Source organism: Dendrobates tinctorius, unplaced genomic scaffold (assembly GCF_039654945.1).
Source record: "Dendrobates tinctorius isolate UK_male_01 unplaced genomic scaffold, ASM3965494v1 ptg000205l, whole genome shotgun sequence".
NCBI lineage: Eukaryota > Metazoa > Chordata > Amphibia > Anura > Dendrobatidae > Dendrobates > Dendrobates tinctorius.
This window is the reverse complement of record NW_027361872.1, coordinates 7946078-7972793: the sequence shown is the minus strand read 5'-3', so window position 1 is coordinate 7972793 and position 26716 is coordinate 7946078. Positions and strand designations below refer to the sequence as shown.

General features: G+C 39.5%; 1 protein-coding gene across 11 annotated transcripts in view; it reads left to right on the top strand.

Annotated features, from left to right (window-relative positions):
- NRXN1 (neurexin 1) overlaps positions 1–26716 on the top strand; it is a 1899875-nt gene that overhangs the window by 703770 nt on the left and 1169389 nt on the right. For 10 of the 11 annotated variants that reach the window (XM_073553976.1, XM_073553975.1, XM_073553974.1 and 7 more), the window contains 2 exons: positions 6386–6409; positions 7398–7559. In XM_073553976.1, the coding sequence (XP_073410077.1) occupies positions 6386–6409; positions 7398–7559 (186 nt within the window). The remainder of the gene's footprint in view (positions 1–6385; positions 6410–7397; positions 7560–26716) is intronic. The other variant, XM_073553972.1, reaches the window with a different exon arrangement.

The window sequence follows — 26716 nt, the reverse complement described above, 5'->3', positions numbered from 1 at the left end:
CTGTAGAATTTAGCAGAGATCTGCGAGGACCATTATAGCAGCAGTGGGAGATAAACTGGGTTAAAATGTTATCTTTTAATTTTATATCAAGTAATCCTATAAGCCTATTCTGCCTGGTGCCTATCTCTGTTGGCGCAGAGAAGTCACAGACCGCCCCTGCCAGCGATCCTGCTGTTACATTTTGACCTCACGTCAACAGAGCAGTTCTTTCTCTTCCACTCTGCTGTGTTGACAGGGTGTCACTGACAATGTCATGTCAATTGACAACCGGCTTCCTGCTGCCTAACTGTGGGGAGCTTGTTGTCAGTCAGCATGATGTCGACAGTGATGCTCTGCTCATAAAGCAGACCGGAAGAGGAAGAGCTTCTCTGGTGAAGTCAAATGAAACAGCAGATTAGCCGCAGGAGCGGTCTGTGACCCTGCAGAGATCAACGTTGGGTATAATTGTCAGGTAGTTAGCTACTATCTGCCTGAAATTTTTTAACCCCATAGCAAAAAACAAGAAATGTCCCGAATAGCCCCTATTATACTACCCTTCTCAAATTTGCTGAATAATTGGGGAAAAGACAAAAGAGACTGATAAAAAGTCTAATGGGCACTCTTGTTTCCTAGTTATCAATATAAAAAAGTTCCCCTTTGATTACTTTTGGAGGTGGTTCCGCTCTTAAAAGTAAAATCCAATATATTTTTTGAAATGCTTAAAGTGAATGTCTACCTTTAACTCCTTAAAAGGAAAGCCTTTATAGCCAAATTTGGGCCCTTGGCATCAGAGAACAATATTTTTTTTCCTTCTGACGCAATTATATGAAGACTTGTATTTTTGTGTAATACTAATGAGTTACATTTCTCTATTGATTATTTGGAGGCAAATAACTTTTTATATTAACTTTTCTTAACTATTTCTAAGGATATATTGAAAAAACTGTGATTCCTTCAATATATTTATTTATTTTTTATAGCGTTTTAAATGTTGCATGGATTTATGCAGTGTAAATTCTAAAGTCAGCATAATTGTTTGTTGGCCCTATTACAGTAATACAAAATGCTTTTTTAATGTTTTATTACCTTTTAATTATTATCGCTCATTTCGAGATTACACTTATTTGTATGTAGCCACTGTTCAAGAGAAAACGTTTGTTGTGTATTAGATAAATTTACAATTTTGACCAGCAACCTATGAGGCTTCGTATTTAGGCATTGTCTCATAGGCGTATAGTGATGGCAGCACTATAGTCCTTTAATAGGTCCTTAGCTACAATGGCCACCCATCGGTGTTCTGCAATTTCATTCATCGGGCACTAGTGAGATGCCAAAAAGAGCTATTTCAGTCTGTCCAACCCTTTAGATGCTGTGATAGCTAATAACTGGAGCATCTGGGGGGGAGTTAAACGTTTAGGATCGGAGGTTGTTCTGACGTTGGCCTTAACAGTTGGAGCCCATCTCCGAAGAGCTATTAAAAAATTAATCAGCACAAAATGGTAGACATTCACTTTACGCATTAAACAAAATAACATAATTTTTACAGGCCAAATTCAATGAAAAAATATATATTTTTATCAAACAATAAACAGACTAAATAAATAGATACAGTATATCCCCTCTTGCCAGCAGGATGCAGTTTTCTTGCCTGTTATCATTGCTGACATCAGTTGGATCGAAATTTTAGCTCTACACCCTGCCTGGCAGCTTAGGATCTTTTCGAGTCCCAGCAGCTTAGATAATTCATGAATGATCCAAATCCTCCCTTTGCTTACACAGAGAAGGATACTATGATATGCCTGTCCCTGCTGTGAACAAAAGATCAGAGTACAGTTCTGTCTAAACCCAAAAAAACACAACTTTAACAATGAGAAACCTATTTTGACAATAATTTGATTTTATATATTTTTTTAAAATATCATTTAAAACACTAAATATAGTTGATTTTTGTAATAAAATCTTATTCTAATATTATACTTGGGAATATAATTTTTTTCTATACTGTAGCAGTAAAATTAAGTGAATCTTTTCAGCTCCGTCATCTCTCCTGAAATGTCTGTTTTTGTAAAGACTTGTATTTTTCATGAGATAACAATTTTGGAGCATTCTTTTAGAACTGTTTTAGTTCCTTGGTTACTTCTTGAAATTTTTCAACAAATTGACAGCTGGGTGTTACCAGTCTTCTTATCAAAGAGGTGCATCTGACACTGTCAGCGATGATTGTGCTGTGTGAGAGTTATTGGAACGCATCGCCAAGAATGATGAGCGCAAGTGCTCATTACTTGAGTTTGCCGATGGTGCTCAGGTATGCACCGAGTATCGTTGGTGCTCGAGTGACATCTTCAGGTCCCCACGGCCGCATGTTTCACAGCTGTTAGACAGGCACAATACATGCGGGAATACCCCGACAAACACAGGCAATCCCCACATGTTTTGTGGATGTCTAACAACCACAAAACATGTGGCTGTGGGGACTGGAACATGTCACTCAAGCACCCGCTAACATGCGGGAATACCCCGACAAACACAAGCAATCCCCACATGTTTTGTGGATGTCTAACAACCACAAAACATGCGGCTGTGGGGACTGGAACATGTCACTCGAGCACCCACTATACTTGATGCATACCCAGGCTCCCTGGGGAAACTCGAGTAACGAGCACTTGCACTCATCACTAATCACCAACTGGTAATATTTAGTTTTCAGTTTATTCAGAAATGTATACAGAGATATACACAGAAATCATTGAGTCAAAAGTTAGGGTTGTATCCTGTTAAAAAATATTTTACTGATTACAGCCGAATAAAAGAGGAATTGCACTAAGTTCTAAGAAAAGATGTTCCAGAATTAAAGTATTATGAGGATTTAAATTTTTAGGTGAACCGATCACGGAATTCATACTTTGCGAACCATGAGAACCATGAATCTCGAATAGACTCCATTGTTGCGGGTATCTATGTTTTATTTTGAAACAAGGCAGAGTTTCAGAGAAAACAAGGGTCCCGATTCATTTAGACTGGCATTTTGCTCAATTTTCTTAATGATGGGCTTGAAGGAATAAGAAGCCCCTAATTCATTAAGATATGCACACCACTTAATGAATTAGTTGCATCTTTTCACTGGCATGTGTCTCCTTGTCCCTTGCCAGAAATGTTATGCCGGTCAGGTGACAATTATAGTGAAGGTTCCGTTACAACTTTTGACAATTTTTTTAAGCGGGCTTCACACTATCCTGTCCTGCCCCAAACGGGATGGAACTGGCTTAAACATTTTTGATAAATTGGACTCAAAGTTTGAAAAGGAGTTGACATTGTGGAGAACAGTCATCTGGGTGGGTCACTTCTAGTTTCACATTTGGCTCAAGACATTTACAGGTATTCCCAATCGGCTCTATCTGACTGTTCTTAACTATGTCTATCCAGCATTAAGGGAGCCTGTCCCTGATTCATGTGACCTGTTGTGCAGACTACATGAATTACCTGACAGTCACCCTTTACTAAAACAGACATATCAGGAGACCTTACATCTCCTCCTTAAAAAGGGGTCTATTTTTTTCCCCAGAAACAGAAATTCTTGGTCTGACTCTAAAATTGCTAACCAGGCCCGTTCACCTAAGAGCTCTACTGTAGCATCTGGCCTGGAGGAGGAGTGATGATGTTTCTGAAAAGGAGCGCACAACCTCTTTGGCATAGGCGCAAGAAAACTACTGTAAATAGCAAGCCTAAATGTACAGTCATTTCTTGCCTAGTGCTCACATGGGCTATTTAATGGAGAGTATAGCTTTACGGTGGAAATTCTAGTATATACAAAGCAAAATCATTTTTCAGCAAAGCTTGTGTTTACAATGGAGCATAATCTCCATCTTTTTTCAGACTACAGACTGTTATTAGTTACAGTCTGATGTAAAAATAAATGTCATTGTTCAGTAGTAGCCCCTCTCTATTTTTCACTTTTTTTTTCTAAGATCAGTCACCATTGCTAAAAATATATTTCTAATTTGACAATACTCCCATAAATCTTAAATATATAATATAAAAATTGAATAGTTAATTATAATATGTATTTTTTTTCCTTGGGCAAACCATTTTCTTAATCCTTATTATCATCCAATAAAAATGGAATATGGATACAGAATTAATAATTTCTGTAAGTATATGGAATGTGGGAAATATCAAAAATATTAAAATGGCATATTTTTGTTCAATAGAAAGTATCTTACTATATTTTTTGGACTATAAGACTTAATGAATTATTAAGACTTGTTTTATTTAAAAAAAATTCCAAACATTTCAGACTTAAGTATTGTCCAAAACAGACTCATGGCTTTTCCTTCTCCTACTGGCTCATTCACCTACCAGTATTTCACGTACAAACGTAAAAATTGCTATCTGTGATTTTCATGGATAGCACTTGTACCTATGATAGTCTATAGGGTTGATCACGTCAGTGATTTTTTTGTGGACTGGGAGGTAAATCACGGAGACATGTCCAATGCTGTATGAATCCGAGTGTCATATCACACTTGGCAATGAAAGTATGTGATTCCGTGAAAAAGCCATCCGTGTGCTGTCCATTTTTCACTGACTGATAAATGTAAGGATGAACTCTGAACAGACTTTAATGAAACTGTACGCAAATTTGGAAGCTGAAGGCAAACCATCTGGTAATTAAAATGAAATATTTATTGGAACATGTTTAAAATGAGTGGATCCATCCAAAATAGGTTAAAAAATTGAGGCTTTACTAGCAATAGAATGCTCTTAATCATAGTCTGTCAAGGGCATTCTATTGCCAGAAACGCGTTCGTTTTTTTAACCCATTTTAAATATGTTCCAATTGATATTTTATTTTAATTACCATATTGTCATACCTTCAACTTCCAAATTTGCATACATGGTTTGCTGTGCTTCATCAGTGGAATGGCCACCCACCGGCTACAGGTCTCTCGGCTCCGAATATTATGCAAGTGCGGTGAGCTTCCAATTTCTTGTCTAATATCTTATTAAAATCTGATGAACATCACTGATGAAACCCGGTCCGTTTTTTTCATACGTACAATCAAAAAAACCCTGATGTCTGAAAGAGGCATAGATTTAGTTTTCGGCGCTATCCCTGTATTTAAATATCCAGAGAGGCTTGTTCACACCCCAGCACACTGCAGCGTACAGTTAAAGTCTTGGTGCTTTGCTCTGTTTTTACTCCGTTTCTTTATGCCACACTCGCTTATGCTGTGCATCACTCAACGAGTCACTTTGACAATCTCCGTGACACAAGTGCTGACTATTGCCCACTTGCATGCTCTGTCACTTTACTAACAAATTACCATTCACTAATTTATACCGTTCCCTCATGCGCCTATAATCATATCTGAGATCATAAGGGAAGAAGCATTAAAGAGAGACGCAACATATCAGGAAATAATGGCTCTAATTAAGCGTAGATTTTCTCTCTGAATAGATATCCCCTTCCCCCTCCATCATGTTGGGCTGTTGAAATTTGAAAGAAAAAGTCTTATAGTCAGAAAAATACAGTAATTAATATATTAAATGATGATTTTGTTTCCGTAATATTTTTTTTTTCCGCACCATAAATAGCAGGGCGGGACCATAGATTTTATGGAAATAAAAAAAAAAAAAATATTAAAAAATGCCCAACTTTCTAGATTTGCCTTTGCTCATGAGATTAGTTACAACAATAATCGAATAATCATTGAAATAATATAACAATAAAGTAATGAATTAGACATTGTACAGCCTACGTGGTGCATGTTTTAACAAGGCAGTTACAGAAACCCATTCAACTCATTTTCTGTGTCAGGATCTTCTTTGCTTTGTTTCATTGCAGTAATCTGTGACCCCAAAAGCCCATCAGTATGACCGAAAAGAAGTTTTGGAGTTGATGAGGATTCCTTGAAAGCTGTAAATTCAGTAGTAGGGGATTCAAAATTAATTTCTGAATTTTTCCAAAAAACAAAACAAAAAAAAAAAAAAACAGAGTCGAGGAAGCAGACATTTTGATTCCTTAGCCATTTTTTATGTCTGTCAGATGTATTAAGCCTAAAGACCCAAAAAAATGGGGGAACTAGCCGACCATGTGTCCGTTTTTGTTCAGTACAGAGCTGATAAGTTATGAAATATATTTGCAGGACAAATACTATTGTGGTTGCCTCGGTGGAGGCCTACTTGTTAGTCTGCTTTTTTTCTTGTAAAATTTTTTTGCCCTTTTTTTCTATGTTACTAACATGCTTAATAACTAACATGTCACTCATGGAATGTGTCATTCTACTAACCGTTACCTGAATCAAAAAAATGTACTAACATGGTAGAGACCATCTTATTTTTTTAAGTAACAGTCGTTATTATGTTCACAGTTTTTAATTTCCTTTCTCCCCCCTTCTCCACAAAGCACTCAGGCATTGGACACGCTATGGTAAACAAACTACATTGTTCGGTAGATATCATTCTAATTGTTTCTTATTTTGGGTTTGCCGTGTGTTTTTCTTTCTTTCTTTTAACTGTAGACATCATTACTAAAGAGGAACTGCGGTTGGTACTCTTCTGCTTACTTTCAACTCCTTCTTTTCATCTGTTGTTGACCTCCTTAGTTTTACCTGTCCCTATCGAGTTTTTTATTTATTTATTTATTTTTTTTTTTTATGACTTTCTTTTACTTTTTTTTAACTCACACATAGGGGCATCATTAACTTTACTACCGTTTGCAACAAGCTGTAATTAACCAAAACAAGGCTAACCTCTGGCTGGCCCGGGTGGCTACTGGCTCGGCCACTTTCTAACCATTCATAATGCATGGCACGAAACGCTTGACTTTGTAATGTCCATACATCTTTATCCATCACAAGCAGTCTTGATACTTATCTCCCCCTTTTTTAGTCTTTTGTTTCTGGTCTGTAGTGTGTATGGCATGGGCACACTAGAGTGCGCTACAAACATTGTTTATTTTCTGTTTACTTTTGTGTTACTTTTACGTTTTGCATGTTTATTTTATCGCTGCTGCTCATTTGTTATCAGTGCAAATAGTGGTGGTGCTTGCGTCATTTATGTCTACCCCTTCCCCCGAAATGCATGTTTTATCAAGTCAATGACAGACTACTAAACTTACTAATACGTACAACAGCTGAACTAACCTAGAAAGCATTTTACTAACACCATTTTTGTGTCTGCTGAATAACTGTTCAGTTGCTGTAGGGACAATACTGACACTAGATCATTAATCAGACAACAGCTGAAATACAGTAGATTAGAACCTCTTAGGGGAAGATGAAATCTAGAATCCAAGACCAAACTTTAAACAGACATGAAAATGGATTTCCAAACTAGGTTTCAAATCAGGCACATCCCAGAACTGCAGTATTTAGGTCTGAGTATAGCGTGTCCTTTCCCTGTGCTTTGTTATGTAGGTAACAATCTCAGTGGATGGGATTCTGACCACAACAGGCTACACTCAAGAAGACTACACCATGCTGGGTTCAGATGACTTTTTCTATGTTGGAGGTAGCCCCAGCACAGCTGATCTACCGGGGTCACCGGTCAGTAACAACTTCATGGGCTGTCTTAAGGAGGTAAGTGTAAGTTTATGAAATGCAATAATGCAATGAGTATGGGTACAAGAAATGGTATTGATATTTTCTACTTTGCCTTGGAGAAGTTGTGAAGAATAATTTTCATCCAATAAGAAGTGAAAGGCAGCACTCACCATTCCTGGTGCAATCCTTTATTCCTTTATTGGACCTCGGACCAGTGGAAGCGCACGCAGCACAAAACGGCTGTAGTCCCTCTGTCGTTTCACCTCTTCTCTCTGCCGCTATGTTTTATCCGATTGTGAATAAAGGATTGCACCAGGAACGGTGAGTGCTGCCTTTCACTTCTTATTTGTTGTACTGCATTTTCGGCTGCACCCGGTTCTGTTCTTTTAACCGGTCCTCTAAGGAGCTATCAAGCACGGTATATCAGGATCGGCGTTCCGGCTCTGGTGCCGTATGTTTCTTCCTCTAACAGAATAATTTTTGTGACATATGAATATTATTGCCTTCAGTTACTGCCATTTAATTATATTTTCTCAATATTTTGTTCTATCTAAAGTCTATCTTCTTTAAGTTTTTCCTTTCCATGAACAAGGAAATTTATGCATGTGGAGATCCTTGTGCTATATTATTTCTTTGGTGTTGGCCGATTAATCAGTGTTTCATTTATAACCGTTCATCAAAATTAAAGTTGCCTTCCGTCACCAATCGGGGGGGTGTCAATGCTTCCTGCATACTGGTGATTGTTGTGTTCAGTGTATAAATATTATGCAGTCAGAAAGTTTTGAATTGGTTTTCAATTATCTGAAAAAAATTGAAAAAATTCTAAAAGGCAGATGATTTGGTCCAATAACAAAAACAATGTATGTTCACTCGTTACATTGCCTGCTTTACCAGAAACGCTAATTTGGCGCTTCTGCTGGTCTTTGGTTACTGTTTCTTCAGCAATTACTTGCCTTCTGCACATATTGACACTGCAGTCAGTGATTGGCTCCTAGGCCAGTGATCAGCTGCAGCGGTCATGTATGTAGACAGCATGTAAGCAAAATATTGTGATTAGCACCAGCACAGTGACACGGGGATGTCGTTAATGGGTGAGTATAGGTTTTGTTGCTATTCAATTATATTGCCTGCCTTATTTTATATGATTTTTGAAAACCACTTTACCTGCAGTAAATTGTAGGTGAGTTGTCGTTCTGTGTAAGGATAGGAATAAAAAGTTCGAGTCATCAGTAATTAAATGAAGCAACTAAAAGTGGAAGTTTGACCAAAATGTAACTGAAAGATTGATATTCCCTTTAAATCTTAGTGCATGAAATGACTCCTGCTATTGGTTTAGAAAATATTTCTTTATTTCCATGTTAGGCTTTTTTTGTGTGTTAGTAATGTGTGCTAGCATTTAGGGTGATTCAGAGCATAAAATTTTGATATTATATTCTTTAAAATTGTGGCGCACATAATATTAAAGCGATGTCTGGTTTTAAACATTTAACATTCAAGGTATCAGAATGGTGTCTGGCAGAAAAGAAGGCTGCTCAGCCATGAAAGTATGCAGCCTGAATAGCTGAGTAACTATAAAATGGGACTGTATTATAGAACAAATATCATTTTTGTATCTATAGTGAGGGAGAAAATCTCACGTCAGTCCAGACATCATGTGGGTTAGGCACTGGGAACCTGGAACAGCCGGCACTCTCACAGTTACTAAAACATGAAATTCAGTCTAGTCTCATAATGGATAAATTATATGGAACAACAAACTTAAAGGGAACCTGTCACTTGTTTTGGCCGCTATAAGATGGGGCCACTGCCTTTCAGAGCTTATCTACAGCATTTTGTAATGCTGTAGAAAAGCTCCCGATCAGACCTGCAAGATAAGAAAAATAAGTTCTATTATGCTCACCCGGGGGGGTGGTCCGGTGTGGCTCGGTCCGGTGGGTTTCGCAGGTCCGGGTCCAGCGCCTCCCATCTTCTCGCGACGTCGCCCTCCTACTTGCGTCATCGCTCCTGGCACCGGTAAAGGTCAGAGAGGCCGAGCGCCTGTGCACTGCAGGAATTTGCTGAGAAATATGCCTGTGCAGAAGCAAGGAGCAATGAAGCAAGTAGGAGGACAGCGTTGCAAGAAGATAGGAGGCTCCAGAACCAGACCTGAGACACACATCGGACCGGACCGCCCCTATAGCGGCCAAAACAGGTGATAGGTTCGCTTTAAAAAAAATAAAATAAATCACAACACATGTAAATATAAGAAACACAGAAGGAAATGCTTACATACAGCTTCTTTGCCATGGAGTGGATGCTCTACCACAGGTTCATTCTTTCCCATAACCAATATTTGGATGAATATCCTCCAAAAGGAAAACACAAAAAGGATCCAAGGTGGAATCCATGGTTATGACCGCTTACAGCTAACTGTTACTATATGAGTGGTTGTAATCATGGATACCTAAGCTACTGAAACACCCCGCACATGGGGTAAGCGTCATAGTGAATCAGAAGAACTATATCACATTTCTAATTGGTGGAATTTGCTAATGTTATTATTATTACACCTGCTACATATTGCGATAGGATCTTGGAGATGGGAATACCCCTTTAAGTCAAACGTAAATTTAGATGAAGAATTGGTAGTTGGTTTTTGATCCTTTTTAACCCCTTTCCAATATCGGGGCGTAAATTTACACTAATGTCAGACTCCCTCCATTGGATGTGGGCTCCGTCGGTGAACCCACATCTTTCCCTGCACATGTCAGCTGTTTTAAACAGCTGACATGTGCCCGGAACAGCCGCAGCTATTAACCCATTAAATGTCACTGTCAAATGCTGACTGCGGTATTTAACATGCGATTCCGGCAATCACAACGGAAATCTGCTCATCGGTGACCCCCGATCGCGGGTCACCGATGGGTTGGCATGACAACCAGAAGTTTTCTGCAGACCTCTATGGTTGTCAATGCTGGATTGCTATGAGCACCGCCTGGTGGTCAGCGCTCATAGCATGTCAGAAATTCTGCTACATACAGACGATCTGTTCATCGCCTGTATGTAGCAGAGCCGATCGGGTTGTGGCAGCTTCTAGCCTCCCATGGAGATTATTGAAGCATACCAAAAGTAAAAAAAAAAGTGTTTTTGAAAATATAAAAAAATAAAAAAATGTGAAAGTTCAAATCACCCTCCTTTCGCCCTATTCAAAATAAAACAATAAAAAAATCAAACATACACATATTTGGTATCTCCGCATTCAGAATCACCTGATCTATCAACAAAAAAAAGAATTAACCTGATTTGCTAAACGGCGTAACGAGAAAAAAAATTAAAAACGCCAGAATAACGTTTTTTTGGTCGCCGTAACATTGCATTAAAATGCAATAACAGGCGACCAAAAGATAGTATCTGCACCAAAATTAACATGCCTTAATGCAATTGAGTGCAACCATTTCCTCATTTTGAGATGCACCAAATTCATATAATTAAAAACGTCAGCTCAGCATGCAAAAAATAAGCCATCACCCAACCCGAGATCACGAAAAATGGAGACGCTGCGAGTATTGAAAAATGGCGCAATATTTTATTTTTTTTATCAAACTTTGGAATTTTTTTTTCACCACTTAAATAAAAAAGAACCTAGACATGTTTGGTGTCTATGAACTTGTAATGGAGAATCAGAATGTCAGTTTAGTTTTAGCATTTAGTGAACATGGTAAAAAAAACTAAAAACAACTGTGGGATTGCACTTTTTTTGCATGACATGGTGAAACCAATGGTGTCGTTCAAACGTACAGCAAACAAAAAAACAAACCCTCACATGACCATATTGACGGAAAAGCAAAAAAGTTATGGCTTTTGGAAGAAGGGGAGCAAAAAGTGAAAATGCAAAACCAAAAATAGCTCTGGTCTTTAAGTGGTTAATATGCAAATGAACAAAATGACCGAGCGTAGAAAAAAAAACCTTTTTTTTGCTGTGATCAATATTGTCATTGATATTTGCAGGATTAAAAAAAAAAAAAAAAACTAGACTCGTGGAATATACGGTTATAATTCCTCAGTTTGTTAATCAGCCGGCCACAAACTTCTAGAATAAAATTAATGATAATGAAAAATAAAGCAGCCCAGAATTTCAGGACGCAATTAATCTAGTATATTGCAAACAAATAGAAATACTGCCTCAGCTTGATCATCCTGGTATATTAACCCACAAAATTAATAGGGCCTCTACTAAAAATCTCAACAGGATAATAATGTACCTTAGCTTGATTCATCCCACTCTTCATCTTTAAAAGATGGTGTTATAAAATGGGCCATAAATTGACCTTTAATGTTAAAATGTATGCAGTAAGGATGATAAAGGAAATGGCTACAAGCTTAGGTATTTTCTGGATTTGAAATTCATAAATATATTCTACAGTAAAACTGTCCCGCAGAGGGAGAATTGTATTATACTTAAACATTAATAAAGAGTTAATAAAATAGTCTCACCTAATATGCATAGATTACAGCCAGAAATAAAAATCTGAATGCCTAGTTCATAAACTTATTCACAAGCAGTTTTTAAATTTGCTCATCCCAGTTGGCCACAAAATTCCAGGAATTGCAGTCTAATTTATGAAGTCGTCATGTCATGTGATGACATGATGATATTTAGCAAAGACTGTGGAAAACACTGTGAAATCGCAATGCAATATCCATGGGAAAGTCTTGATTCATCTTGTGACCATTATAAAAACTCTATGTAACCCAACTTAAAAGGAACCTGACAGGTGATACATGCTGCCAATCCTCGGATAGCATGTATTAGACACTTGTATGATCTTAGTCAGCCTATGTTAAAAAAAGATATACTTTAAAAGTCGCGGGAGACTGATCCACACCTGAGACCATCGGTATGATGCTGAGTTACTTCTCACAGCTAAGCTGTGAGATGGGATAGTCAGGAGTCCGAGGTCAAAAGTCAGGAAGGTACGTCATATACAGAAGAAAGAGACAAAAGTGTGTTCAGGTAAGGTTCCGAGGTCAGAATACCAGGAGGATAGCAGATCAGAGCAGAAGGGGTAAATCAGACGGATGGTCAGAATGAGGTCCAAGGTCAGGCAATGAAAGATGTACAAACAGAACGCAAGACACTGGTATCCAGGGTAAACAGCGGGTAACTAAGAGCCATGCGGCTCTTAGTTACCCGCTGTGCACGCTGGTATCCAGGGTAAACAGAGGGTATCTAAGAGCTGTGCAGCTCTTAGTTACCCGCTGTTTACCTTGGAAACCAGCTTGCTCACTGGTCCTGATCGCTGGTGAGTCTGTCTATGTGACAGCTCACTAGCGATCAGCTAACTATGTCCCAGCGATCCCATCCACGTCGCATCGTTGGTGGGATCGCAGGGATATTGAAGCGTGTAACGGGACCCTTAATGTAAAGAAGGATTGGGTTGCTAGATTTCAACATGCCTAATCCCTTTGTTCTCAGGGGCGATAAGCAGCCACCCATTGTGTCTGGCATATGATTGCTTTTGTCTCCATATTCTCCAACATTCACTCAAGCTGAATGTAAATGTGTATTGAGAGATTGTGTTTGACAGCTATTTAATATATATGGACAGATTAGATGCTAAAAACTTACTAGAAGCAATATATTATCTAGGAGATAGAAATGGATATCACAATATATCGATAGTAAACAGTAATGTCCATGAAGTTTTAAAACTTTTTGATATTTACATTTGATGGATAGGTTTAAATAATCTAAACCAAAATAATTTGGTATTATCAATTTCTTCTGAGAAAATAGCTATAAAAAGTAGATATTAATGTATTGATTCACGGAGAATTGAGTTGAATTTCATGAGTTTTGCGGTTTGATGGGAATTTGAGCACTTGAGATTCAGTTCACAGTTCACCAAAAATGCCCTGCATCTATGACATCTACTGGATTGCCCTACCTTGTACAGTGGTGGTCAGTACCTGCGTAAGTCTCCCTCCAGTAGACTGTAAGCTCTTATGGTAAGTGGGGTCCTCTCTATCGCTCTCTCCTCTCCCTCACACAAACTTATTCACGACAAATTTTGGGGGAAAATTCCATGAAGTAGTCAAATTTGAATTTCAAACGATTTGCTCATTTCTATTAAAAACTGATATGCTGCACTTTTGTGTCTCTCTTCATCTCCTGTAGCTTTCCAGCTCTTATAGTCAGCATGGTCCTCTCTCTCTCTCTCCTGTAGAGTGTAAGCTCTTATGGTCAGCAGGGTCCTTTCTCTCTCCTGTAGAGTGTAACCTCTTATGTTCAACAGGCTCTTCTCTCTCTCTCCTGTAGAGTGTAAGCTCTTATGGTCAGCAGTGTCCTCTCTCCTGTAGAGTGTAAGCTCTTAAGGTCAGCAGGGTTCTCTCTCCTGTAGAGTGTAAGCTCTTATGGTCAGCAGGGTTCTCTCTCTCCTGTAGAGTGTAAACTCTTATGGTCAGAAGGGTCCTCTCTCTCCTGTAGAGTGTAAGCTCTTATGGTCAACGGGGTCATCTCTCTCCTGTAGAGTGTAATCTCTTATGGTCAGCGGGGTCCTATCTCTCCTGTAGAGTGTAAGCTCTTATGGTCAACGGGGTCATCTCTCTCCTGTAGAGTGTAATCTCTTATGGTCAGCGGGGTCCTATCTCTCCTGTAGAGTGTAAGCTCTTATTGTCAGCAGGGTCCTCTCTTTCCTGTAGAGTGTAAGCTCTTATGGTCAGCGGGGTTCTCTCTCTCCTGTAGCGTGTAAGCTCTTATGGTCAGTGGGGTCCTCTCCTGTAAAGTGTAAGCTCTTATGGTCAGCGGGGTCCTCTCTCTCCTGTAGAGCGTAATCTTTTATGGTCAGCGGGGTTCTCTCTCCTGTAGAGTGTAAGCTTTTATGATCAGAGAGGTTCTCTCTCTCCTGTAGAGTGTAATCTCTTATGGTCAGTGGGGTACTCTCTCTCCTGTAGAGTGTAAGCTCTTATGGTCAGCGGGGTCCTCTCCTGTAGAGTGTAAGCTCTTATGGTAAGCAGGGTTCTCTCTCTCCTGTAGAGTGTAAGCTTTTATGATCAGTGGGGTCCTCTCACTCCTGTAAAGTGTAAGCTCTTATGGTCAGCGGGGTCCTCTCTCTCCTGTAGAGTGTAATCTCTTATGATCAGTGGGGTCCTCTCTCTCCTGTAAAGTGTAAGCTCTTATGGTCAGCGGGGTCCTCTCTCTCCTGTAGAGTGTAATCTCTTATGGTCAGCGGGGTTCTCTCTCTCCTGTAGAATGTAAGCTCTTATGGTCAGTGGGGTCCTGTCTCTCTCCTGTAGAGTGCAAACTCTTATGGTCAGCAGGGTCCTCTCTCTCTCCTGTAGAGTGTAAGCTCTTATGGTCAGTGGGGTCTTCTCTCTCCTGTAGAGTGTAAGCTCTTATGGTCAGTGGGGTCCTCTCTCTCTTTCCTGTAGAGTGTAAACTCTTATGTTCAGTAGGGTCCTCTCTCTTTCTTTCACTCTTTCTCCTTAGAGTATACACTTTTATGATCAGTGAGGCTGTCCCTCTCTGTCTTTATTTCTCTCTCTCTTGAAGAGTGTAAGCTCTTATGGCCAGCGGCATCCTCTCTATCTCTCTCCTCTCTTTTCCGCTAATGTATTCACCACAAATGTAATCTGTTGGAAATATATGGTGAAGACGACAAATTTGCATTTCAAAAGATCCGCTCATCTCTAATAAAAATCTAAAAAATGTTTTGTATAAATTGTATTCTAAAAATTTGATTTAAATCTTTTTTTTCATATTTTTTCTTCTTTAAACCTTAAGCAAAAAAAAAATGTAAATTTCCTAAAAATTGAGCTATTGACCCAACATTTCAATTTGCATTTTGAGGCAAACTAAAAGAACACCACTTATTGAGAACATCTAGGTATAATACATATTTTACAGCTGATGTTTAAGATTATAAAACTATAGCATTTATAAAACAAAATAAAAGCTTTAGCTAATAAAGGTTATTTTGCATTGTATACTTTATGTTTGAATTCTTCATGGTTTTGAGTTCAGCCTGCCGTTGTCACTCAGTTGAAATTTAGTTGATTTCATTATATTCTTTCTTCTGTATCTCTTTATTATTGAGTGTAGAATGTGATGATCAGAGAAGATTGTTATCCTCTGGTAGTAAACACAGTGAAGGTGCATATTCCTACACTAGTTGCCTCTGTGACGCACCCCATCTTTGTTCCTGGTGGGTGATTTCACAGATACACTGGTCAGTGGATGCACCACCAATTCACAATGGTTGACAGTACCCAACACCAATTATATGGATTGGCTAATCACAAATGCGTGCCACTGCACCAATCAGAAGACGGTTTAATCACTAATCACCAATCACTTTTCATGGCAGTCTATTTAAACCCCCTGTCACCCATTCCAGCCATTGTAAATTTTTTAGATATTCTCCTGGTGCACTGACATTCTTGGTTCTGACGTAACAAGCAATGTCAACTTTGAGCCTCACTCCAAAAAAAAATCAAGCATTTCTCCCCTGCAAGTCAGAGCAGGTGGTCCAATGCAGTGACATCATTGTGCCACATGTACCCAGAACTATGACTTGCTGTAAGCCATAGACCTATAGCGGCCTGCCAGTGAGCAGTAGGAAAGTAATCCTGCGGCCCCCTGGATCACAACTGTTTTGGTGTCAAATGAAGGCAATATAATTCTAAGAGGCATCTGCCCAGAGATAAATGACACATCGCTAGAAGTTTGGGGCTTTTTGGGCATTGACCTGGATTTTTGACACTGGTGACAACAATGCTACTTTCTTTTTTCTTTTGAAATTATGTGCATGGAATAATTTTTCATACACCCCAGGGCACACTATTCCCCAACGCTGATTAAGGCTATGTTTAGATGGATTTTTTTTAGATTTCCAGAAATTACGAATTATTCATGCATAGTGTTGAGCGATACCATCCGATATCGTGAAGTATCTTATCGGATTGGATCGGACCGATACCCAAAAAGTATCGGGTATCGCCGATTCCGATACCGGAAACCCCATTCAAGTCAATGGGACAGAAATATCGGAATTAAAAAAAACCCTTTCTTCACTTGTACATCCAGTTTGGGAGGGGGAAGAGTGTGGGTGGTGCGTGGGCGGACACTGTGCGTGTCTGTGTGTGCGGGCGGGGTCTGTATGGGCCTCTTGGGGGTCTGTGCGGGCCTGCTGGGGGTCTGTGCGGGCTGTTGGGGGTCTGTGCGGGCCTGCCGGGGGTCTGTGCGGGCTGCCAGGGGTCTGTGCGGGCCTGCTGGGGGTCTGTGCGGGCTGCCGGGGGTCTGTGCGGGCCTGCCAGGGGTTGTGTGTGTGTGCAGGCATCATCCATATTTTTGTGAAGTATTTTTATATAATCATAGAATGATTAAGTTGGAAGGGACCTCCAGGATCATTGTGTTGAACCCCCTGCTCAATGCAGGATTCACTAAACCATCTCAGACAGATGTCTGTCCAGCCTCTGTATGAAGACTTCCATTGAAGTAGAACTCACCACCTCTTGTGGCAGCCTGTTCCACTCATTGATCACCCTCACTGTCAAAAAGTTTTTCTAAAACTTTTTGATTGGACAGTACCTTCTATGGAGAAGCTTGCTTTAAGATCTGCTTCAAAGAAGTGATATGCCCTTGTCTTTTTCGAAGCAAAAAAATAACTACAAAAAACTCCTCATATGAACATCACAGTGGATTTTACATATAAATTAATTGGGAGAGCTTCTTGAAGTAGAATTTAAGGTGGATTTTGGAGTGGATCTGCTCAAAAAAACTCCACAATAAAAGTCCATGTGAACATATCCGTATTACTGAAGGAATAACTTTTATTTGCTGAAGCCATATATCCCTTTATTTGAGTCTATAGATGATCTAATATCTTTTTTTCACACACTGCTACCAAATATAAATTTCAAGTATAAGCTGGAATCTCAGATAAAAGGGATAGTTGTGGCACCAGCAACAAAGCAAACAGATTATTTGCAGTAAACTAAGTGGAGTTTGTGGGTTTTGTGTACTTGGAAGCTGAGATAGAAGATAAGAATGGTATATTCATGGAAAAGATAAACTGCGCAGACGAGAACGTGCAGAAGAAGATGGCAAAAAGTGAGAATATAGAACTATTGATCAAGGCAAAGATTGTACTGACATTTTCAGCCGAAGAACCTTTAAAGAGCATGGTTGCTCTTTGCAGTTAGATAAAACCCTGATGGATAGGCAGTCTGCAAATATTCAAGGTGCGTTTAAGGCACCAGAAATCCATATTATTTCTTTGTATCCTTGTCTTACGTAAATGTTCAGAAATCATTTTTTTATAGTCATTGCAGAACTGACCATTATAGGACACAACAATATGTTATTTGTGTCATTTTAAAGAACTTTAGGGGTCTTTTTATAAGTGATCATTTTTGTCCTTGACCCTCTGGGATCTGAAGCTCAATAAATCTGATGGGAAGGAGATGGGACTGGTTTGTCGGAATCTTTAGTTTCTATATAAAGTAGGCCTTACAACAATGGTGGAGTCGTGTGCTAGTAAAGCTGTTTATATGTATTAAAGTTTGGGTCTAGTATATACTTTCCATGACCCTAGAATAAATAAAATAAAATGTGTAAATTTCTTACAATATAATAGAACAGTGGGTGACCTACTGGGAAAAGAGTCGTAGCTAGGCTTTCCTCTACCCCGACAATATATTTATCCAAGCACTGTTTCTAAATTTTATTAATGCAAAATGGATTGCTGTTATCTCCTTTAGTACAGTTATGCTCAAAAGTTTGCATACCCTGGCATAATTTTTGCTTTCTTGGCCTTTTTTCAGAGAATATGAATGATAATACCAAAACTTTTTTTCAACTCATGACTAGTGGTTGGGTGAAGCCATTTATTGTCAAACTACTGTGTTTTCTCTTTTTAAATCATAATGACAATCCAAAACATCCAAATGACCCTGATCAAAAGTTTACATACCCCATTTCTTAATATTGTGTATTGCCCCCTCTAACATCAATGGCATCAATGAAGTCTTTTGTGGTAGTTGTGGATGAGGTTCTTTATTTTCTCAGATGGTAAAGCTGCCCACTCTTCTTGGCAAAAAGCCTCCAGATCCGGTAAATTCCTGGGTTTTCTAGCATGAACTGCGCCCTTGATATCTCCCCAGAGTGGCTCAGTGATATTGAGGTCAGGAGACTGAGATGGCCACTCCAGAACCTTTAGTTTGTTCTACTGTAGCCAATTACAGGTTGACTTGGCCTTGTGTTTTGGATCATTGTCATGTTGGAATGTCCAAGTACGTCCCATACGCAGCTTCTGGGCTGATGTTTTCAAATTTGCCTCCAGTATTTGCTGATGGCATGCTGCATTCATCTTTCCTTCAACTTTGAACAAGTTTCCTGTGCATTTGTAGCTCACACATCCCCAAAACATCAGCAATCCACCTCTGTGCTTTACAGTAAGAAGAGTGTTCCTTTCATTATAGGCCTTGTTGACCTCTCTCTAAATATAACATTTATGATTGTGGCCAAAAAGCTCAATTTTGGTCTCATCACTTCACATTACCTTGTTCCAGAAGTATTGAGGCTTGTCTCTGTGCTGTTTTGTGTATTGTAGGCAAGCTACTTTGTGGCATTTGTGCAGTAATGGCTTTTTGCTGACTACTCAACCATGCAGTCCATTTTTCATCAAGTGCCTCCTTATTGTGCATCTTGAAGCAGCCACACCGCTAGTTTTCAGAGAGACTTTTATTTCAGATAAATATTATTTGTGGGTTTTTCTTTGTATCCCAAACAATTTTCCTGGCAGTTGTGGATGACATTTTTGTTGGTCTACCTGACCGTGGTTTTGTTTTTACAGAGCCACTGATTTTTCATTTGTTAATCACAGTTTGAATGCTGCTAACTGGCATTATCAATTCCTTGGATATCTTTTTGCATCCCTTTCCTTCTTTATACCATTCAACTACCTTTTCCCATAGATCTATTGACAATTCTTTTGCTTTCCCCATGATTCACAATCCAGAAACATCAGTGGCTGGATGAAAGATGCAAGAGTCTGTCTGGATCCCAGAAACTCACTCAGCTTTTATGCACACACTGATTACAAGCAAACAGGTCAAAGGTGAGGATGTTACCTTTAGTAGCCAGTCAAACCCATTTGTGTCAACTTCTGTGCATGTTATCAGGCCAAAATCACCAGGGTATGTAAACTTTTGATCAGGGTCATTTGGATATTTTGGGTTGTCATTATGATTTTAAAAGAGAAAACACAATAGTTTGACAATAAATGGCTTCACCCAACCACTAACCATGAGTGGAGAAAACGTTTTGGTGTTATCATTCATTATCTCTGAAAAAAGGCCAAGAAAGCAAAAATTATGTTGGGGTATGTAAACTTTTGAGCACAACTTGAATCAATAGATCTTCAAACAATAATAATTTCCACAATTGGTGGTGTATAAAAAAATGTTCCTGTGCTGAGATAATCTTATAAATGTGCCCCTGCTGTGTACTGTGTAATGGTTGTGTCTGACCATGCAGGAAAATGGTTTGTGGATACCATAGCTCCTGTGCATGGGGGAGAAAAAAAAGTATACAGACAGGACAACATGAGATCACAGGTGATTCTTTCTGTGAGGTAAAACGTGTAAAAAAAAGCTGCATTAGTTTTAACTCACAGAAACCAGCAGCTGCAATACCATAGACTCCAGTAATGTGCAGTATGTATGTATACACATATATATAAAATAAATAATACATTATAATTTAATAATAATATTATATATATATATTTATTTATTTTGCTCCTTTATACAGTGCTATTAATTCCTCAGCGCTTTACAAACAACATCATCACTGTCCCCATTGGGGCTCACAATCTAAATTCCCTATCAGTATGTGTTTGCAGTGCAGGTGGAAACTGGAGTACCTGTTGGAAACCCACGTAAACACTTATTGAAAATACAAACTCCTTTCAGTAGTTGCCCTCGCTGGGATTTGAACCAAGGACCCCAGTGCTGCCTCATTATTTTTGGAATGGAAGCCATGTTTCACGTTATTTGATCCAACATTGAACCCCTTGGAGTTTCCGGTGTATATGTGTTCAGGAGAGAGCACCATGTTCCAACGTGACCAATTTTTCATCGCCTACATGTGTGTGTAAAACCCTTGAAGCCATTTTCCTTTCTGGCTTCCTGTACGATGCTCCCCAAGATCTGCCCATTTGTTCCCTTCTTTATCGATACTCAAGACTAAGGGAACTTTGGAATTGTAGTAATAAGGGTGCCCCATTGTTAGCTAGACATGGAATGCAAGATGTAGTGCTTCTTCAGAAGAAAGAGATGAGGAGGCTGCTTCCAATACTATCTTAAATTGGGTATGGTATTCCGTAGAATGCTCCGAAGAAGAAATAGGTGCTATCATTTAAAGAGGACCTGTCACTGGGTGAAAAAGGGCCAATTTTTGCTCAAAATTTATTCTTACTGTTCGCATAATTATTTATTCTTTTAATCCGCCATATGGTTCTAGAGAGGCGAGCTTTTTATTCAGTGATAATTTTTAATTGCAATTGTTTTGGTGAAGGGGGCGATGCAAACAGGATTCTTTGGGCATGTCATTAGGCCGCTCTGCATTATTATCCTGTCAACCACATCCCCTTTGTAGAGATAACAACTAGCACTAAGTAAAAAGGCCAATATCTGTAGACCCTTATAGCAAATTTAGAAAAAAAAGCATAATAAACCCCCAGAATACTCAGGGGACCCATGAGAAGAATCTTAGGCCGGGATCACACTTGCGATTTAAACGGCCGAGTTTCACATGGTAATACACGGTGCTGCCGCTGGGACTCAGGAGCGGGGCATGCAGCTCCATGTATTGCTAGGCGGCCGCATGCCCCGCTCCTGAGTCCCGGCGGCAGCGCCGTGTATTACCATGCGAAACTCGGCCGTTTAAATCGCAAGTGTGATCCCGGCCTAAGAGCCAAAATGGTCCACTATTGACCTACTGACAGGTCCTCTATAAATATGATTTTTGCATAGGATCCCCCTTAAAGAATACAAAGGACAATTTCTTGCAGTGATTTCTTGATATTGTGATATAATTAAAATAGCTTTTGTTAGTCTCCAGGAACCTAAGGTTTAGAAACAAGATGCTACAAAATTCAGTGCCAGTGCCCAACAGTACCCAACAGTTTGTATCTGTCAGCAGAATACAGGCTGCTGCATACAGGACTCCAGTATGTGAAGTCATGCTACATGCTCGTATTTGGAGTCATGTTCACAGTTCTTTTTCTCATTTTCACTTGGACACGCCAAAAGCAATGGAATGCAACTGAAAGGGTGATGATACAGATTAGATATTAGAAAAAAAATTGGAAGTGACGAGAGGTGGTGAGTTCTCCTTCAATGGAAGTCTTGAAACAGAGGCTGGACAGACAGTTGTCAGATATGGTTTAGTGAAGCCTGCATTGAGCAGGGGGTTGGACACGCTGACCCTGGAGGTCCCTTCCAACTCGAACATTCTATGATTCTGTATACATCGAACAATCTTTACAGAGATTGCACATGTATCATGGAGCTGCTGGTGCTCTGTGTGCCATTATAAGAAGATTTTCTATGGGGTTCTATGGGGTTTTCCACTGGAATCAATGTGCCGCACAATACAGGAATAACCTAAAGTATGTATGAAATTGGGGTTTTACAAAGACCCTCGTCCAGTATAGTCAATGACAAGTAGTATGATGCTGAGCCCCAGTCTCCTGTGACTTAGCACTCTAGCATCCTCGCATCTTTGTGGAAACATTGCAGACAGCAACATGTTAGGAGCAGCTGGTGGAGCTTTAAATTAGCCTCCGAGGGATTGCTGATGAGCAAATATATTATTAGGCTCCTTAGAGTAATTTGCCAGGATTCACTAAGCTGAAGTAGGGGTTATTGCACATAGAAGTGTGATGATAATTGGCATTTGAAAGTTTTATACCTATGTAATAGACTAGAAGTTTTATGCTTTTATTTTTCTTTACCATGCAGATTTTATCATCTAAAGGTGATGTGGTCTTTTGAAAACCATCATATCCCAGAATAACACAGTTTCATTTTTTTTTTCATTTTTTGGGGAGTATGAGTTCTATTTGTTGTGAAATACAGTTACCTCATGATGGTCATATAAACAAATTTGATGGACTTTGCTGACGGGATTGGAAAAACGCTTGATCATAGTCGTTCACCTCGATAAAAGCCACCACAGTCGATAGTGATCTCGTCATCTAAGGAACTTGACAAAATGACAAAATTCTCTTGGGTTGTTCATTGGTTCATGCAAGGAGATCTTGGGTTAACATTGTAGCTTAGGACTCAACAATAAGCACCCAGATCTGCCATATACAGGGGTGCAAAAAAGTGTTTGCCCCCTTTCTGATTTCCTATTCTTTTGCATGTTTGTCACACTTACATGTTTCACAAATTTCAATATTAGACAAAGATAACACAAGTAACCACAAAATGCAGTTTTTATATGAAAGTCTTTATTATTAAGGGAAAAAGAATATATATTTTATATATTAAATATTCAATAAAAAATATTGTATTATTTAAATCTGAAAAAATTACATATACTGTTGTCACGTGGACCCGTCCTGTGTGAAGCGACCAGCAGGCCGGTAACTGAAACAACAGGACGCGGCACATGATACTGTCCTGTGTGACATGGCTTGCAGGCCGGTAACTAAAACAACAAGACAAAGGGTAGGGAAACAGTTACAACGGTGGGCCCTGCGATAGGGAAAGGGGATGTGGAGGCCTCCTGCACTCCCCTGAGTCAGTGTCCCTAACGCTCCTAACGTTCCCTATGCCGATTCGGCACCGGGCGCCGATCAGGAACCTGTCGCCCTAGCACACCCTACACCTATCCCTTGCTAGGGAGCGGGGTGGCGCAGGCACTGGCCCCACCGCTGTACTAATACACACTAAGGAGAAAACACAAACGGGGAAACACAACTTCGCTTTACTCTGTTGCACTTGCTCCTGGCAACAGAGTCCACCACCAGCATGCAGCTCTCCTTCTGAATCAATACCACCAAACTCTGTCAGAGCTACAAGGAAATCCCCTATGACTCCTTTCACACCAGGACTAAGACAGTGCTGCCAGGAACGCTCTCCAGCTCCTTCCTTCACCAAGGATGGTTGAAATGAACACTATCACCAACACTGATTGTAACACCTGTGACTCTTTTATAGCAGAGCCAGCAATCACACCTGCATTATAATCATGTGCACTTAACTAACGAAACTAGTGTGCAATGACGCTCACTACCACCGGGGGCAAACTTAGAACCAGCGACACCACAGTGCAATAATCCTAATGGCTACTGGGGGCAAAAACCAACCTTAAGCACAGCTTAGGGAAAAAAAAGTTACCTGTGCTTTATCAGTCCTGATCCAGCATGGATCATGACAGCTGTACTACAGCATTCAAAGTTAAAGTAATATTATTATTCACATAGTTTTCAAATAAATGAATCAAATAATCCGAAAAAATTATGGAAGATCAGCTTTTGTTTTAGCAATACCATCCATCTTCCACCCAAAACAAAGAGCTATTTCTGTACCACACTTTTGTAAAGCTCCCGAGCAACATTGGTTCAAATCTCTGGAAATATGCTTTAAAGGGAACATTAACCTTGGAAAATGCTATTTACCTGCAGATACAGGTTAACAGCCTTATAATACCTTTCTGAATGTGCAGCTACAGGGCAAAAATGAATTTATTTCCTCCCTGGAGCTGCCGGCTTTCAATCTGTGATCACTTCTTTCTCCACCCCTATGACTGAAAGCCGGTGGCTCCCGGTAGAAAATAGGCTAATTTTCTCCCACTAGACTCACTTTCAGTCAGATGAATCCCCATCGTTCAAATGCTATTAACCTGTAGATTAACCCTATATCGTCAGGTAAATATTGTTTTCCGAGGTGTCAGGTTCTCTTTAAATATATCTGAGCCTAGAGGCACTCTGTGTCTGTTGCTATTTTTTTGGCATAGTAGTCATACGCTTGGCTGCAGTCAAGATGTTCGTCAGAATGAACAAAATATCACCAGCACCCTATATACAGAAAATGCAATAACTATATAGTGAAACCATATAGTGAAAAGCTGCAGATAAACTTCGGATTCTGTGTGTGCAATCCACCAATTTAATATAACATAAAACCAAAATTAGTTTATCACGCTAATACACCAAAACCACTAAAAAGTGGTCCAAAAAACTTTTTATTATAGAAATTCACATGTTATAATGATCCACAGTACAATAGGATACACCGTTATGAGGTTTTAGAATCCTAACCTGATAGAATCCGTTTCCCTAATTTTCAAGTTGTGATCTGATGATGTCCGTCTCCTCCCAATGGTCGGGATTGGAATGGCAATTCCTCAATAAACAATGGCTGTCTGATAAATGCCTCCAAGGGCAATGTTCCGGGGGGCACTGGTACAGCGCACATAGCCAGGAGCACCTTGGCTGATACGCCCTACTGACCGGCGTGTGACGTCACTCTGCTACGGTTCACGCGAGAGGCCAAAAGAGCTACCAATGTGTTTCGAGGATATTCCCTGAGGAAGGGGAACCGTGTATCCCCGAAACGTGTTGGTAGCTCTTTTGGCCTCTTGTGCATAACCGTGGTCATTTTTTCTGCCACTCATCCAGGAGCACCACCTGCCGGGGTGCTCCTGGTTCTGTGCGTTGTACCAGTGCCCCCCCCGGAACATTGCCCTTTGAGATATTTATCAGACAGCCATTGTTTATTGAGGAATTGCCGTTCTAAACCTGACAATTGTGAAAAGATGGACCTCATCAGACCGCAACCTGACAATTTGGGGAAACGGATTCTATCAGGTTAGGATTTTAAAACTTCATAATGATGTATCCTATTGTGCTGTGGATCATTATCACATGTGAATTTCTATAATAAAAAGTTTTTTTGGACCACTTGTTAGAGGTGTTGGTGTATTAGCGTGATAAACTAATTTGGTAAGATGTTCGTAAAGTCATCTTTCCACCACAGGAATCTATACCACATAGTACGTGTTTCTTTCTAGTAGCCCCCTGTATAAAAAGCACAGCCTGTAGTAATTTCCTATACAATTAAACAAATGTAGCCAGATAAAGACAAAAAAACATACTTGTTTCCTCCTTCCAGTGAATGAGGGCCTATGAGAATCTTAAAATATATGTTGGGAGCACTAATCTTTAGGTTAAAATATAAGATCTGGTACACTACATATAATATATATATACACATTGGGCTTATATATTTTATTTACAGTTGTACTTCTTGATAGTTTCTTGCACCACTCCTTCTGTACCATGATCACACAATGATGGAGCATTTTCCTAATTGTGTGCTACTGAATTAAACTACGGTAATTGTCAAAGCAGCAATTATCTACAAGTTATCACACAGATTCTCCAGGCACAAGTTTTAGTTACTCGAGCATATGGGGAAATGCAAAATTTCACTGAAACAGCCCGTAAAGTAAGAGATAAAAAATATAGATTATTGATATCGTTTTTATATAAGATGCTAAAGATGGGGAAGATATGTAATCACTGAGCATTAGTGTAATTAGCTTAGGTTTTGTCCTCAAAACCCCAGTTGGGTCATCACCATGAAGTATGTTCAGTGTTAATGTGCTTTCCACATTCATGTCACATGCAGATATTTTCCAACATTTTGTCATTGTAATTCAAAAAACTTTTGACGTGCTATCGAGGAAATTTTTGGTGCGAGTTCAGATTCTGGGATCCCCATGGATATCTTGAATTTAAAGTGATTTTCTAGTAATTGGACAACCCTTATTTAAATGAAGTAGTCCCTCTCATAAAATAAAATAATATATGTACTCACCTCTTGCATCGGCACTGTTCCAGCGATGTCAAAGTCTCTCAGGGCTTGCATGACATTTTTATGCCATGTGAGCCCTGCAGCCAATTACTGGCCGCTATTGAGCTACTGTACTCTCACTTCTTCCAGGTTGTCCAAGGTTCTGAAGAGCTCCTTCTGACTGGAGCAGTGGTTGATCATGTGCACTGCCACTACTTTCATTCTTATGGGAGTGGCGAAGACCAGTTGAGCGCAGCATTTGTCTATCTACTACAGCTCCATTGAGAATGAATGGTGTAGTAGTATGAATAATTCTCAGGGTTGCTGGGTGTTCGACCAGT